The sequence below is a fragment of the Borostomias antarcticus genome (assembly GCF_949987555.1).
Source record: "Borostomias antarcticus genome assembly, chromosome: 12".
Classification (NCBI taxonomy): domain Eukaryota; kingdom Metazoa; phylum Chordata; class Actinopteri; order Stomiiformes; family Stomiidae; genus Borostomias; species Borostomias antarcticus.
Genome location: NC_140245.1, coordinates 1,699,130 through 1,716,629, shown reverse-complemented (window position 1 = coordinate 1,716,629; position 17,500 = coordinate 1,699,130). Strand labels below are relative to the sequence as shown.

General features: G+C 47.2%; 2 protein-coding genes across 2 annotated transcripts in view; both read left to right on the top strand.

The window, feature by feature from the left end:
* stap2a (signal transducing adaptor family member 2a) overlaps positions 1 to 3,004 on the top strand; it is a gene marked incomplete at its 3' end in the record, with an annotated part of 9,231 nt that extends 6,227 nt beyond the window's left edge. The window contains exons 7-11 of the mRNA XM_084446659.1: positions 934 to 1,003; positions 1,414 to 1,516; positions 1,669 to 1,761; positions 2,433 to 2,576; positions 2,949 to 3,004. Of these exons, the coding sequence (XP_084302785.1) occupies positions 934 to 1,003; positions 1,414 to 1,516; positions 1,669 to 1,761; positions 2,433 to 2,576; positions 2,949 to 3,004 (466 nt within the window). The remainder of the gene's footprint in view (positions 1 to 933; positions 1,004 to 1,413; positions 1,517 to 1,668; positions 1,762 to 2,432; positions 2,577 to 2,948) is intronic.
* Positions 3,005 to 12,044: 9,040 nt separating this feature from the next.
* The window catches only part of LOC311316325 (semaphorin-4E-like), a gene marked incomplete at both ends in the record, with an annotated part of 10,942 nt that continues 5,486 nt past the window's right edge, over positions 12,045 to 17,500 (top strand). The window contains 7 exons of the mRNA XM_084447167.1: positions 12,045 to 12,153; positions 12,765 to 12,910; positions 14,008 to 14,070; positions 16,252 to 16,350; positions 16,484 to 16,583; positions 16,832 to 16,942; positions 17,179 to 17,324. Of these exons, the coding sequence (XP_084303293.1) occupies positions 12,045 to 12,153; positions 12,765 to 12,910; positions 14,008 to 14,070; positions 16,252 to 16,350; positions 16,484 to 16,583; positions 16,832 to 16,942; positions 17,179 to 17,324 (774 nt within the window). The remainder of the gene's footprint in view (positions 12,154 to 12,764; positions 12,911 to 14,007; positions 14,071 to 16,251; positions 16,351 to 16,483; positions 16,584 to 16,831; positions 16,943 to 17,178; positions 17,325 to 17,500) is intronic.

The following is a 17,500-nucleotide window of genomic DNA, read 5'->3' as shown; positions in this document are numbered from 1 at the left end:
TAAAGAATGTTGAATAAACTGGTGTGAGTAGACTCGCCTAGTCCTCCTAACGGTCTCCTATCCCAAAGCCCTCCCCGTTTCAATCTATAACCACACCCGCTGTGACCTGCTAGCAGAATAATATCTATGAATCACTTTGGTTCACGACCGCTCTACTCCTTTAAGACTACAGTTGGTGTGGTTGCTAGGATATTGATTAACACTAAGTATACTTTTAGTGTAGGGGAGTGTCTAAGTGTGTCTAGAGTTAACCATTAAGAACCTTGTTGTAGCATGCATACACCTAACCTTTTACAATTCACCAAAGAACCATTCAAATACTTCTCCGTAGTAGGGGAAAGAGTAGTCTCTCATAGCCAGACCTATCTCCACACTTGGTTTACGCTGTGTCAGCGCCGGAGACAGGTCTGGCTGGACATATTACCATTCTGCAATAGGGGGGGGGGGAAAAACGTAGTATTTCTTTAAACCAATCACAGACCGCAAAATAGTCTTGATCGAATCTGATTTGTGCCGAGAGAATCTCTCGGCCGAATCAGATTAATTTGCCACTGATTGGGCAGTGTGACAACGAATGACAAGGTTTATTGCCAAAACCTACATCCTACATCTTTTCTTCTCACCCGTGTTGACAACACACCAATGGCGGCAGCGGCCATGCAAGGTGCCAGCCTGCTCATTGGGAGCAATATGGGGTTCAGCGTCTTTACCCAAGGACACTTGGACATGTGGACAGGAGGAGGCGGGATTCGAACCCCCTCCCCCCCTATGGTCATTGGACGACCCGCTCTACCTCCTGAGACAGAGCCGCCCCTCAAAATGGATGCATTCAGTCAGTCGGGGGGGGGGGGGGGGGACGGGACGACGACGACAGACAGAAGCACACGCATGTTCTCTGAACACACGCATGTTCTCTGTCCCTGTGTTCTCCAGGTCCGTGTTCAGGCACTACCGCGTCACGCAGAGGGAACAGGGAGGATATGTGATAGACGTGGAGAACCCGGTGGGTGTCACACACATACGCTGTGTTTATATTATATAATTATATTTATATTATTCGTTTTTTATTTTGCACGTTGCCTTCAGCAGTAGATTATGCACTTGGTCACTTGTTTAGAAAGGAGATGCACTTGTGAGTTCTGGTGAGTAGTAGTGCATTGATTTCCTATGTTAAATGCAATTATTTTAGGTCGCTTTTGGATAAAAGTGTCAGCTAAATGACTAGTGTAATATATATATATATATATATATATCTAACATTACATATAAAAAATGATATATATTTATACAGGGAGTCCTTCTGAGACAGGTCTCTCTATATATATTAAATGCTCTGGCTCTAAGGAGACCTCCCTGTGTGAGTAAAGGTTAATGACATGTTGTGATCGACCCCCCCTGCCCCCCCCCCCCCAGATACCCTGCGGGACCCTTCATGATGTCATCGACGCCCTGGTGGAGAAGACCGCTGGAACGCTGCAGCCCTTCCTACTGGAGGAACCCTATGAGGAGAACATCAGTAAGACAGACACACACACACACACACGCACTCTCTCTCTCTCTCACACACACACACACACACACACACACACACACACACACACTCACACACACACACACACACACTCACACACTCTGTGTGTGTGTGTGTGTGTGTTTATCTCCCACCAGCGTATGTTTCCGCCAACGATGAGAACGGTGAGAGGGTCCTCCACTGCGCCTCCAGCCCCCTGCCCAAAGCACCCAGCCTCCCTCCTAAACACGGTAACACACACACACACACACACACACACATACACACATACTTACATTACACACACATACACACACACACACACACACACACTTACATTACACACACATACACACACACACAAATACACACATACTTACGTTACACACACACACACACACACATACACACATACTTACATTACACACACACACACACACACATACACACATACTTACATTACACATACACACACATACGCACACACACAAATACACACATACTTACGTTACACACACACACACACATACTTACATTACACACACATACACACACACACACACACACAAATACACACATACTTACGTTACACACACACACACACACACACACACACATACTTACGTTACACACAGACACACCTATACACACACACACTCACAAATACACACACACACATACACACACACAAATACACACATACTTACGTTACACACACACATACACACACACACATAAATACACACATACTAAAGTTACACACACACACATATACACACACACACTCACGAATACACACACACTCACGAATACACGCACACACACTCACGAATACACACACACACACACACATACGCACACACATACTTACGTTACACACACACTCACACACACCCACACACACTCCCTGCTGTGTGTCCAGGTGTTCCGGAGCGCTGGTCCAGTCAGACTCCGCCCCGTTCCCCCGGCCCCGACCGACGCTTCCTCTCTGTGACATCATCAGCGCCGTCATCGCCCACCAACCCAATGAGACGGCTCATCCTCTCGCCCTCGCCGCTCGCACAGAGTGAGTGACCCGCCCAGCTGCTGTACACACACACACACACACACACACACACACACACACACTCACACACACACACTCACACACACACACACTCACCCTCACACACACACTCACACACACACACACACACTCACACACACACACTCACACACACACACACACACACACACACACTCACACTCACACACACACACACACACACACACACACACACACACTGATAGTGTCTATACTCGTTCTACAGTACTCAATGATGAGCTCATACACACTCAAACACACACAGACATACACACACACGCACTCACACACACACACACACACACACACACACACTCACACACACTCATAGTGTGTATTATATTCCATCTACAGCGCTCAATGAAGAGCTCAAAGTGAAGTTGGAGAAGCGTCGTACGAGTCAGGAGTGACTCCCTCTGCTGTCTGTCGGCCAATTAGGAGGGACTCCCTCAGCTGTCGGCCAATGAGGAGTGCCTTCCTGTCGCGGCTCACAACAGAACAGCCAATCCCTCAGTGCCAAACCACCACCAGCAGCAGCAGCAAGCTCCTCGTCCTGTGCCTTCTGATAGGTGGACTACAATACCCACGTACCTTGATGGTCCTTGAGAACTACAGGAAGTTCAGGGCTTTTATTTACAGGCGATGAGCTGAATGTGGTCAACATGTTAGTGCTGGCTCATGTTAGTGCAGTCTGCACACACACACACACACACATACCCCCCCCCCCACACACACACACACACATCCCCCCCCCCCCCACACACACACACACACTGGGGCTCTCTGGGACCAGGATGGTAGGTGAACGCTGTTCTACAGGCATCTCTCAAAGCACATCGTACTGGGTAATGGATCCCAGACTCCAAGTCTGCGTTCATTAGTGTAAAACTTTTATATTGTCCAAATGGAATGCGCCAGGTATGGAACTTGGAAAAAAGACTGTTCTCAAAGATGATTGGCCCAAAGCGGTGACGGGGATTGAGACCTAAAAATCTCATTGGTCGGATCATTTAAGCACACAAACATAAGTTGACCAATGACTGAGCCTGTTTGTTGTCGTGGTTACTGTGTTGTTCTGATTCAGCCAATGTCTGTTCAAGCTGCTGCTAATGTAAAGTTAACCATCTTCATCCCGGATCGGGAGGTTTTCTTTAGATCGACAGTGACACCGTCAGCCCAGGTACAGTATTTACCTATGAGGTCATTTTAAGTCAGAGAGTCTGGTAAAAGGTTCCATATTCAAACCAACACTTCCAAATAGAAGCCTTTTCCGCTCCATACGGTGCTGTGAGGAACTCTACAGGAGTTCATTCGGACCTGAGAAGGGTTCTAACTGTACCAGCCTCAAAAGGGTTTCTATGGAGCCTTATGTTACAATAATCAGTTCAAAATAGCACCCTTTTTTTTTTACAGTACAGTATTCAGTCCAGAATGTCAGTCATTCCCTCTTGGTCCCATGGTGGCGGGGTGCTACGACTCTTTCCTCTACCCCTCTGACGTGTGTGTTGTCGGTGCTAAAGAATCAAGTGATACCTTATTCTCTACTACTGTGTAATATGTTCTACTAACTACTGTATGTGTGCTCAGTGCTAAAAGAACCGTGGGATGTCGGTGGTGGAGTATTATTGTTCCGAATGGCCAACACAACATTTTTTCATGTCTTAATCCCGTTCAATGTGAGACATTTACCAGCTGTTGGTTTTTGTATGTTATGGCGCCCTCTAGGGGCGGGGGGTACGATGATTCCAAGGGCCCTGCGCTGACAGGAGCCCCAAAAAACACTATTATGACAAGGTCTAGGTTTGGGGGGCCTTCCAATATTATATTGTTTCATAGGGACTATAATTTCTAGCTGCGCCTCTGGTGCCCTCTTGTGGAATGTCTGGAGTATTGACCAGTCAAACCGACACATATCAACTTGACCTCCAGCTTCTGCTCCCTACCTCTGCTCTGTAAGGTGCTACAGACCTAGACAAGTCTTCATGGGAAGAATAAAGCACAACCCGTTGCCTGTTCAGTGATATTCTCACCGTCATGGCGGTTAAGGGGCGACAGGCGGCTCTGGGACTGGGCGAGCAGTGGTTTTAATCACTCGTGTGTATATTGTTATTATATTCCTGTGCTTTCCGTGTCCTGTGTCACTAACGGGCCACTAGGCCTACTGTCGGTCATCCCACTGTTATTTATAGCGTCTGTTTTGTTTGAGGCCATTAAAGAATTTTGCATGATTGCTGCTTCGTGCGTCTGTGATGTGCTGACTGTCTGATTTCGTCTTGACTTGACTGTCCCATTCATTGCCGTCTTGTAGCGACTCGTCTGGATGTGAAGCACCTGTCTGGACAAGATCCTCATATTTCCTTTCCCACTGAGACTAAGCTAGTCTACTCCCTCCCGCCCAGATACGCACGGGTCCGGGATCAGTACCGCCTCCCTACACGCGAACCTAACTTGACAGTAAAACACTACGCGTAACTGACCTCAGATCGGCGCCTTTATGGGAACGCCCCCCCCTCTCCACACACACACACACACACACACACACACACACACACACACACACACACACACACACACACACACACCTCCGTCCTGTCCTTTACTAGCGGTAGCCATTCAGCGTCTCCTCACAGCGGGATGTGAGTGAGCGCTTAAACTCTCCTCAACAATAGCGCAGACAACCGCTCCATTCAGAGGGCCGGGCGGCACAGCGGGGCGGCGGGACCGACAGCTAAACCACTGACTCTCTGAAGAAGCACTCGGCCGGGCTTTTATGCTGCTGAGTTTGAACAGAGAGAGAGAAACAGAGAGAGAGAGAGAGAGAGAGAGAGAGAGAGAGAGAGAGAGAGAGAGAGAGAGAGAGAGAACAGAGAGAGAGAGGGAGAGCGCGACAGACAGACGTGGGGCGTTTTCACATGCAGAGTGAATTTAAAGTTTCACGTTTGAAGGTAGGCATATTGCGTCTTCTTCTATACTGGTGTTATGCACTAATGGATGCAGTTATATTTCTATTTGTTCTGTTTACCTTTATAGTAATATGTTTGATCAGTTAATCAGTTTTAGACTATAGGCTGCAACGGCAATAACAACCCGCCAACTGCATTCCAATGGGTGTGTCTGTCCAGGTAGGCACAGTGACACCTACCTGTTGTTCTTCCTGTTTGCTTAGCTGTGTAGGCTGTGTTTTAATGAACATTAATCCTGACATTACAATCAGTCTACAGCCCGTGACTGTGAGTATAGGCAACCTAGGCAACCATAGTCTCTGCCCCAGCACACAGCGAATCTGCACGGGCAGAGGAAGAAGCCCTAGGCTACAGCTTCTGTAGGTCCAGCCGCCAAAGAAAGGACTTTGAGACAAATGTAATAGTCCTGTGTGTGTGTGTGTGTGTGTGTGTGTGTGTGTGTGTGTGTGTGTGTGTGTGTGTGTGTGTGCCCCTGCGTGTGTGTGTGTAGTAGACAAATGTAGCCTGCTTATTGCAATTCGCTTTGGATTACATACAAGAAAAAGTCTGCCAAACGACTAGAACGTGAGTGTGTGCGTTTTTTAATTGTTTTTATTTATTTATTTCACCTTTATTTCACCAGGCAAGTCATTAAGAACACATTATTACAGTATTTACAATGGCAGCCCAGGAAGTGACGAGAGCCAGTCAGGGAGGGAGGAAGGGGATGATGTTGAAGGGGATGATGTTGACTCATGGTGGTTTTGGCCTCAAGGGTGGTTTTGTGAAACATCTGAGCTGCATTCTGTGACAAGCCGCAGCTCATCTACACTTCACACCTACTACACAATCACTGCTCTTCAACTACACAAACACTGCTCTTCCACTACACAACCACTGCTCTTCTACTACACAACCACTGCTCTTCAACTACACAATCACTGCTCTTCTACTACACAATCACTGCTCTTCAACTACACAAACACTGCTCTTCCACTACACAATCACTGCTCTTCAACTACACAAACACTGCTCTTCCACTACACAATCACTGCTCTTCTACTACACAATCACTGCTCTTCTACTACACAAACACTGCTCCTCTACTACACAACCACTGCTCCTCTACTACACAACCACTGCTCTTCTACTACACAACCACTGCTCTACTACTACACAAACACTGCTCTTCTACTACACAAACACTGCTCTTCTACTACACAAACACTGCTCTTCAACTACACAACCACTGCTCTTCTACTACACAAACACTGCTCTTCTATCAATCAATCAATCAATCAATCAATCAAAGCTTTATTTATATAGCGCATTTCATACCCAGAGGCAACACAATGCGCTTTACAGAGAACAAGGGAGGTGGGCAGACATCCCACCCCTACATACTACTACACAACCACTGCTCTTCTACTACACAACCACTGCTCTTCTACTACACAAACACTGCTCTTCTACTACACAACCACTGCTCTTCTACTACACAACCACTGCTCTTCTACTACACAAACACTGCTCTTCTACTACACAACCACTGCTCTTCTTCTACACAACCACTGCTCTTCTACCACACAAACACTGCTCTTCAACTACACAACCACTGCTCTTCTACTACACAACCACTGCTCTTCAACTACACAAACACTGCTCTTCTACCACACAAACACTGCTCTTCTACCACACAAACACTGCTCTTCTACTACACAACCACTGCTCTTCTACTACACAAACACTGCTCTTCTACTACACAAACACTGCTCTTCTACCACACAAACACTGCTCTTCTACTACACAAACACTGCTCTTCTACCACACAAACACTGCTCTTCTACTACACAACCACTGCTCTTCAACTACACAAACACTGCTCTTCTACCACACAAACACTGCTCTTCTACTACACAACCACTGCTCTTCTACTACACAAACACTGCTCTTCTACTACACAAACACTGCTCTTCTACCACACAAACACTGCTCTTCTACTACACAACCACTGCTCTTCTACTACACAAACACTGCTCTTCTACCACACAAACACTGCTCTTCTACTACACAAACACTGCTCTTCAACTACACAAACACTGCTCTTCAACTACACAACCACTGCTCTTCTACCACACAACCACTGCTCTTCTACTACACAAACACTGCTCTTCTACCACACAAACACTGCTCTTCTACCACACAAACACTGCTCTTCTACCACACAAACACTGCTCTTCTACTACACAACCACTGCTCTTCAACTACACAAACACTGCTCTTCTACCACACAAACACTGCTCTTCTACCACACAAACACTGCTCTTCTACCACACAAACACTGCTCTTCTACCACACAAACACTGCTCTTCTACTACACAAACACTGCTCTTCTACCACACAAACACTGCTCTTCTACCACACAAACACTGCTCTTCTACTACACAAACACTGCTCTTCTACCACACAACCACTGCTCTTCAACTACACAACCACTGCTCTTCAACTACACAAACACTGCTCTTCTACCACACAAACACTGCTCTTCTACCACACAAACACTGCTCTTCTACCACACAAACACTGCTCTTCTACCACACAAACACTGCTCTTCTACTACACAAACACTGCTCTTCTACCACACAAACACTGCTCTTCTACTACACAACCACTGCTCTTCAACTACACAAACACTGCTCTTCTACTACACAACCACTGCTCTTCAACTACACAAACACTGCTCTTCTACTACACAAACACTGCTCTTCAACTACACAACCACTGCTCTTCTACCACACAACCACTGCTCTTCAACTACACAACCACTGCTCTTCTACTACACAAACACTGCTCTTCTACTACACAACCACTGCTCTTCTACTACACAACCACTGCTCTTCTACCACACAACCACTGCTCTTCAACTACACAAACACTGCTCTTCTACTACACAAACACTGCTCTTCTACTACACAAACACTGCTCTTCAACTACACAATCACTGCTCTTCTACTACACAAACACTGCTCTTCAACTACACAAACACTGCTCTTCAACTACACAACCACTGCTCTTCTACCACACAAACACTGCTCTTCTACTACACAAACACTGCTCTTCTACTACACAAACACTGCTCTTCAACTACACAACCACTGCTCTTCAACTACACAAACACTGCTCTTCAACTACACAAACACTGCTCTTCAACTACACAAACACTGCTCTACTACTACACAACCACTGCTCTTCTACCACACAAACACTGCTGTGTTGGGCAACAGCCAGCCACGCCCCCGCCCCATAGCAGACCAGGGCTCTCCCCCATTCCAACCTACCTTAGCAATCAGACCAGGACTGGTCCACATAGTCCCCAATCAAACCTACCAGACCAGGACTGGTCCACAGAGACCCCCCAAAACCTCCTACCAGACCAGGACTGGTCCACAGAGACCCCCAGTCAAACCTACCAGACCAGGCCTGGTCCACAGAGACCCCCAAAACCTACTACCAGACCAGGCCTGGTCCACATAGACCCCCAGTCAAACCTACCAGACCAGGACTGGTCCACAGAGACCCCCAAAACCTACTAGACCAGGACTGGTCCACAGAGCCCCCCAATCAAACCTACCAGACCAGGCCTGGTCCACAGAGACCCCCAAAACCTACCAGACCAGGACTGGTCCACAGAGACCCCCAGTCAAACCTACCAGACCAGGACTGGTCCACAGAGACCCCCCAAAACCTACTACCAGACCAGGACTGGTCCACAGAGACCCCCCAAAACCTACTACCAGACCAGGACTGGTCCACAGAGACCCCAATCAAACCTACCAGACCAGGCCTGGTCCACAGAGGCCCCCCAAAACCTACTACCAGACCAGGCCTGGTCCACAGAGCCCCCCAGTCAAACCTACCAGACCAGGACTGGTCCACAGAGACCCCCAGTCAAACCTACCAGACCAGGACTGGTCCACAGAGACCCCCAGTCAAACCTACCAGACCAGGACTGGTCCACAGAGACCCCCAGTCAAACCTACCAGACCAGGACTGGTCCACAGAGACCCCCAGTCAAACCTACCAGACCAGGCCTGGTCCACAGAGCCAGGTTAATGACTGGTGACTTCCTGGGTGCCCAAGGGCTAATAACACCCTTGTAGTAAGCCTTAGTTTATAGTTTTACTCTGCATCTAGGGTTGCAAAATTCCAGGAATATTCACAAACTTCCCATGATAATTAACAGGAATTAATGGGAATTAACAGGAATAAACTGGAAAACAGAATTTATTCCCATTAATTCAGAGTTTGTGAATATCCACAGAACTGTGCGCCCCTATCTGCGTTGTCGATAATAATATCACTGACAGTTATTTGAGAGGTCGCTTGTGAGGCCGTCGACCCAAATGAACGGCATCGGATGCACAGCCGCCGTCTGTCTTATGATACTGTACTTGTGGTCAACAGTCGTTAACTCTGTCCCGGTCTGAGTTCACACACACACACACACACACACATGGGTATAGGTCCTTGGTATTCTGCATGGCTCTCCGTGAGTGAGTGTGCCAGACGGTGCAGGGGGGCTGAAGTCAACGTCTCCTCGGCCGCGTTGAATGACCCCTCCATTAGCATCACTATGGCGATGACAGAATTACTGCTGCGCAGGCTGTAGCTCACCCCCCCCCCTCACCCCCCCCTCACCCCCCCCTCACCCCCACCCCCCCCCCCCCACCCCCCCCACCCCTCACTTACTAGCTGTTCGTTTCAGTCTCTCGCCCTCTCTCTCTCTCTCTCTCCCCCCTTTCTCTCTCCCCCTTTCTCTCTCTCTACATTTCTCTCTCCCCATTTTCTCACCCCATATTCCCTGTCTCTACCTCCTCACCCCCCCTCCTCCCTCTCTCCCCTTCTCTCTCTTTTGTCTATTCCCATTTTAGGAAGTCTTTTTATTGGACCTTGGCCAGAGATTGCAGTTGAAAATTAGCCTTTTGGCTAAATCTGGCATATTGACATTTTGCTTTTGACATTTTGTCCCTTCTTAAATAAACTGAACTGAACTCTCTCCCCCCCTCTCTCTCCCTCTCCCTCTCCCTCTCCCTCTCTCTCTCTCACATACACACTTTCTCTCTCTCCCTCCCTCCCCTTCTCTTTCTCTCTCTCTAGACCGGTGCCATCCATCTTGCCATGGGCTCTCAGCTGGGCGGGGCCAGCAGCCTCTATAGGAACCTGGATACTTCCTCCAGACCTCCCTCCCCCTGAGCGCGACCGAACCCCTCTCCTCTTCCTGGGTCAGAGATCCAGACCCCTCTCCTCTTCCTGGGTCAGAGATCCAGACCCCTCTCCTCTTCCTGGGTCAGAGAGCCAGACCCCTCTCCTCTTCCTGGGTCAGAGAGCCAGACCCCTCAGCTCTTCCTGGGTCAGAGATCCAGACCCCTCTCCTCTTCCTGGGTCAGAGATCCAGACCCCTCTCCTCTTCCTGGGTCAGAGATCCAGACCCCTCTCCTCTTCCTGGGTCAGAGATCCAGACCCCTCAGCTCTTCCTGGGTCAGAGAGCCAGACCCCTCTCCTCTTCCTGGGTCAGAGATCCAGACCCCTCAGCTCTTCCTGGGTCAGAGATCCAGACCCCTCAGCTCTTCCTGGGTCAGAGAGCCAGACCCCTCTCCTCTTCCTGGGTCAGAGAGCCAGACCCCTCAGCTCTTCCTGGGTCAGAGAGAGAGAGTCTTTCCCAGCTCTCTGTCTGCCGCGGCGGGCTCCTCCGGTCTAGCATGTACCCAGACCTCCACAGCACCAGCTGACAGTAAGAACACTGAGAACACGCTCACACTTCCTCTCACCACACTTCCTGTTAGGGCTTCCACTTTGGTTAGTGCCTCCTTCCTGTCGAGACGGTTGACTAAGTCTAAGAAATCACATCACTCCAGTTCTGAGGTATTTACACTGGCTTCCTGTCTGTCAAAGAATTGACTTTAAAATACTGCTGTTGGTTTATAAAGCACTGAATGGTTTAGGGCCAAAATATATTTCTGATCTGCTGCTACGTTATGAACCATCCAGACCCCTCAGGTCGTCTGGAACAGATCTGCTTTCTGTCCCCAGAGTTAAAACAAAACATGGAGAAGCAGCGTTCAGTTTTTATGCTCCACATATCTGGAACAAACTTCCAGAAAACTGCAGGTCTGCTGCAACTCTCAGTTCTTTTAAATCAAGACTGAAGACTTTTCTTTTTGCCGCTGCTTTTTATTAAATCAAATAACTATTTATTCATACACTGCACCGTAACTTTTATTCCTGTACTTTATTTTTTGTGCATTTTGTTTTAAATGTTCTTTTTTTAAATGACCCTTTATGTGTTTCTTGCACTTTGTCTCAATGCTTTTAATGTCTCATGTAAAGCACTTTGAATTGCCTTGTTGCTGAGATGTGCTACAAATAAACTTGCCTTTCCTCGTCTTCCTCGCTGGCGTTAGCCTGCGTTCTTGTCTAGCTAGTAGCTGCTTCCAGAACTCTGACAGAAATGCATCCTTCAATATACCTGGCCTTCCTCTGGCTCCTCCCACTGTCACTATCGCTGCACACCGATTCGCCGTTGGACTGCATTGCCCGAAAAACAGTACCCTATCACAGTGAGTTTTGCAGTCTCATTTGAATATATCTGTATGGTTGCTTCTGTTGTAAACTGGCTCTGTTTGTAAGCCATGGAAGTTTAAGAAAAATACAGCCTTTTAAAAAAATATATAAAAAAAAGGCAAATAAAAGTGTTTGAGTATTGAATAGTGACGTGGCTCCTGGAGGTGTGCTGGATATATAGCCCGGGTGACCCCTCACCCAGGCTCGGGGGGGGGAAAGGATAGCCCGTCGGCCCCGAGCCTGGGGGGGAGAGAAACATCGACACCCACACAAAGAAGATGCAATACGATATACTTTATTGTCCTCTTAGGGAAATTTGTCTTGGACTCAATACTGCGCATGCATAGATCGCCTCTATACAGAAACAGATAACACATATCCCACATATTGCACTTTTTTTTATTTTATTTAACCTTTATTTAACTAGGAAAGAAACCAATTGAGACATTGTCTCTTTCACAAGGGTGAATAGCACATAGCACATATTCAACATAATACATTGCACATAACCCGTATTGCACGTATCTCAGTGAAAAAACATATTGACCTATTGCACAACCCCGAAGAAGAAGAAGTGAAAGGCACATCCTGTGTGAATGTTGTGTAGGTGACAACGGTCGCATGTTCCGGGAGGAGGGGGTGTGGAACTACTCCACCATGCTGCTGAGGGAGGACCTGGGCCTGCTGCTGCTGGGGGCTCGCGAGAACATCTACGCCGTGGACATCAACGACATCTCCAACAAGATGGCCGCCGTAAGAGCGTCTTCTCGATAGAGACCCCCCCCCCCTCTCTCTCTCTCTTTCTCCACATCACTAAAGATGTCTGCACACGGCCCCAACCAACAACAACCGACTGCCAACACCCAACCCGACATTCTAAAATTGGCAGTTGGCTGTTAGAATGTTGGAAGTTTAAAATTCAGCTGCAAAATCCATCCAACCGACGCCAACAGTCACCAACAAACATAGGCGATTTTACCCTCTGAGGGTAGGGGGGGGGCAACATTTTGACGTGAGAAAAAAAAAAACAGTTCTGCCGTCCCGTCCCATCTATTTACAAAGAATACCAGTTGTGAACAGTATGTTAATAAGAAATCCCTATGACAATTCAATATGTTCAACGCATCAAACTTCATCTAGACACCACAAGCATGTCAATATGACTTTATGACTGAGCACTAGGCCATACCCAAAATCACAACATCAAACTGCAACTGCCTGCTGGTGCTAGCTTCCTCGCCGATGGTGATGTTGCTAGTGCTAGTGCTAGCTTCGATAGCCTCTGGAGCACTTCTGCATTCGATTGCACCTGCTGTGGTTTCATGTCGTGTGGTAGCTTCTTCTCTTTTTAAATGAAGAAGTGGTAAATTGTTTTTATAGCTCTTTTCACCATTGTGAGCAGCTGGCTAGTTGTAGCTTGTTGAGCACTGAGCAGTACAGTCAGATCTCATTTTGCGGTAACAGATCAAACCGGAAATAGTTGAGGTATATATATATATTTTAAGATAGCCTAGTTTAAGTAATAAATACACTTTTAAAATGAATGATAACCAACACAAACTGGTACAAACCACAATTATGTATTTAATAATTGTGTTAATTAGTTTAAAAAAATATATATATATTTTTTTTTAAAGAATTTGAGCAGAGTTGGGCTGGCCAATCAGGGGGGGCACTTGCCCCCCCTGCCCCCCCCTATAAAATCACCCATGCCAACAAACACGGCACCACCAATCCAACGTTGGTGTCGGTTGGCGTTGGTTGGGGCAGTGTGCAGACGCCTTAAGTCTACTACGGTCCCAACGCCTCGACACCCAATTGTGTTCAGCGTCTGTGTTTGTCTCTCCCAGGTGAGCTGGAAGGTGACGGACGAGCAGCAGAAGGAGTGCCAGAACAAAGGGAAGGACCTCCAGGTGGGGCGTCCATCTGTCCTGCGTGTGCTGTGTGTTGTATTGTCACGTTCTGGGTCGGTTTCCTGGACACGGGTCAAGCCTGGTCCTGGGCTGTGGAACTCATTCTTTGTCCGTAGAATAGTGAAGGCACGCTCCTTCCGTCGGCGTCTGCATGCCCGGACGTGGCAGAACGAACTACAATCATGGCGGAAACTCGTAAGCTAGTTAGCAGACCTGTGTCTGGGGCTTGGAGTTGGATTTTAACTTTATATCAGCAGCAGTAGTAGAACATTCAGATCCTGATTTGTATTTGTCACATGTATATAGTACAGTGTACAGTGACTTTACTGCTGGCTCCATACTGTAATTACAAATAATTACAAATTACACAAAAACTATGAGTAGTAGTTTATTGGTCCCCAGGGGGAAACTGATATGTTGCAGCATCAAAAGGTAACAAAGTCATACAGTCATGCAGATCAGATCCACATTTACAGTAAACACAAAATATCAGATACAGCAACGTTATGACTGAAGCTTTTGAGCCTTTTGTGGTGGCATCACAGGGCATGAAAGACCTTCAAGATTCAAGCAACATTTTTATTTGAGAAGGAACACAATGTGCTATCGCTCAGACAGGCAGGACCAGACCTCTAAACATCAAATCTCTCTTCAGATCTTTTTCTTTCTTTCTTTCTTTCTTTCTTTCTTTCTTTCTTTCTTTCTTTCTTTCTTTCTTTCTTTCTTTCTTTCTTTCTTTCTTTCTCTCTCTCTCCTCTCTATCTCCCTCCCTCTCCCTCTCTCTCTCCCTCTCTCTCCCTTTCTCTCTCTCTCTCCATCTCTCTCTTTCTCTCTCCCTCTCTCTCTCTGTCTCTCTCCTCTCTCTTTCTCCCTCCCTTCCTCTCTGTCCCTCTCTCTCTCTCTCTCTCTCTCTCGTCTAGAACTGGGTTTCATGCTGGTCCAGGGGACAGACAGTCCCAGTGTGTTTGAGCTGATGACCAGACGGTATTGATCTGTTAACAGACGGTATTGATGTGTTAACAGACGGTGTTGATGTGTTAACAGACGGTATTGATGTGTTAACAGACGGTATTGATGTGTTAACAGACGGTATTGATGTGTTAAAAGACAGTATTGATCTGTTAACAGACGGTATTGATGTGTTAACAGACGGTATTGATGTGTTAACAGACGGTATTGATCTGTTAACAGACGGTATTGATCTGTTAACAGACGGTATTGATGTGTTAACAGACGGTATTGATCTGTTAACAGACGGTATTGATGTGTTAACAGACGGTATTGATGTGTTACCAGACGGTGTTGATGTGTTAACAGACGGTGTTGATGTGTTAACAGACGGTATTGATGTGTTAAAAGACAGTATTGATCTGTTAACAGACGGTATTGATGTGTTAACAGACGGTATTGATGTGTTAACAGACGGTATTGATGTGTTAACAGACGGTATTGATCTGTTAACAGACGGTATTGATCTGTTAACAGACGGTATTAATCTGTTAACAGACGGTATTGATGTGTTAACAGACGGTATTGATGTGTTACCAGACGGTGTTGATGTGTTAACAGACGGTATTGATCTGTTAACAGACGGTATTGATGTGTTAACAGACGGTATTGATGTGTTAACAGACGGTATTGATCTGTTAACAGACGGTATTGATGTGTTAACAGACGGTATTGATGTGTTACCAGACGGTGTTGATGTGTTAACAGACGGTGTTGATGTGTTAACAGACGGTATTGATCTGTTAACAGACGGTGTTGATGTGTTAACAGACGGTATTGATGTGTTAACAGACGGTATTGATCTGTTAACAGACGGTATTGATGTGTTAACAGACGGTATTGATGTGTTACCAGACGGTATTGATGTGTTAACAGACGGTATTGATGTGTTAACAGACGGTATTGATGTGTTAAAAGACAGTATTGATCTGTTAACAGACGGTATTGATGTGTTAACAGACGGTATTGATCTGTTAACAGACGGTATTGATGTGTTAACAGACGGTATTGATCTGTTAACAGACGGTATTGATGTGTTAACAGACGGTATTGATGTGTTACCAGACGGTGTTGATGTGTTAACAGACGGTATTGATGTGTTAACAGACGGTATTGATGTGTTACCAGACGGTGTTGATGTGTTAAAAGACCAGCGTGTTTCTGCTGTTCCAGATGGACTGTCTAAACTACATCAGGCTGCTGCACACTATGGAGGACGGCAGGGTCTACGTCTGCGGCACCAACGCCTTCAACCCGGAGTGTGACCACATGGTGGGTCAGCAGGAAGTGGACTCGGTTCAACTCTCCAGTCCTCCCTGTGAAGAGCAATGATCATGGACTGTGTGTGTGTGTGTGTGTGTGTGTGTGTGTGTGTGTGTGTGTGTGTGTGTGTGTGTGTGTGCAGTCGTACACAGATGGCAAACTGATCCTGGAGGGTAAAGTGGAGGACGGGAAAGGGAGGTGTCCGTTCGATCCCTTCCAGAGACATTCCTCCATTCTGATTGGTGAGTCCACAGACATTCATCCATCCTGATTGGCCAGTAGGAAGGATGTATGGAACTGTGGTGAGTGGGGCTGCAAAATTCCCGGGAATGTTAACAAAATTCCCAACGGGAATTCTGTTTTTGCAGTTTATTCCTGTTAATTCCCATGAATATCCCATGGGAGGTGTGTGAATATTCCCGGATGTTGAGACTGGGGCTGTGCGAGGTGGCGGCGGTATTTTGACCCTCTTCGCTCCCCGTCCGGCCAGGTGAGGACCTGTTCTCCGCGACCTCCATGAACTTCCTGGGCTCTGAGCCCGTCATCATCCGCAGCTCCCCGGTGGCCATACGCACCGAGTTCAAGAGCTCCTGGCTAAACGGTGTGTGTGTGTGTGTGTGTGTGTGTGTGTGTGCGCGCACATCTGGGTCTGTGTGTGTGTGTGTGTTTCTGTGTGCCTATGCCATGTTTATATCTGGTTGTGCTCTTTTGAATGAACAACCTGTTGTCATCATGTCGGTGTACAACTAACGTTGTAGCATTGTTGTGTGCTTATGATCTTGGATGGGTTATCCAACAACGCGTGCTTGTGTGTGTGTGTGTGTGTGTGTCTCCCAGAGCCCACCTTCATCTCCATGGCCCAGCTGCCCGAGGATGAGCTCAGTGGAGATGATGACAAGGTCTACCTGTTCTTCAGCGAGACGGCGGTGGAGTACGACTTCTACACCAAGGTGGTGGTCTCACGCGTGGCCCGCGTCTGCAAGGTGTGTGTGTGTGTGTCACTCTGGGTCTGTGTGTGTTGATGTGTCACTGTGTGTGTGTCACTGTGTGTGTGTGTGTGTGTCACTCTGTGTCTGTGTGTGTTGATGTGTCACTGTGTGTGTGTCACTGTGTGTGTGTGTTTCACTCTGTGTGTTGATGTGTCACTGTGTGTGTGTAT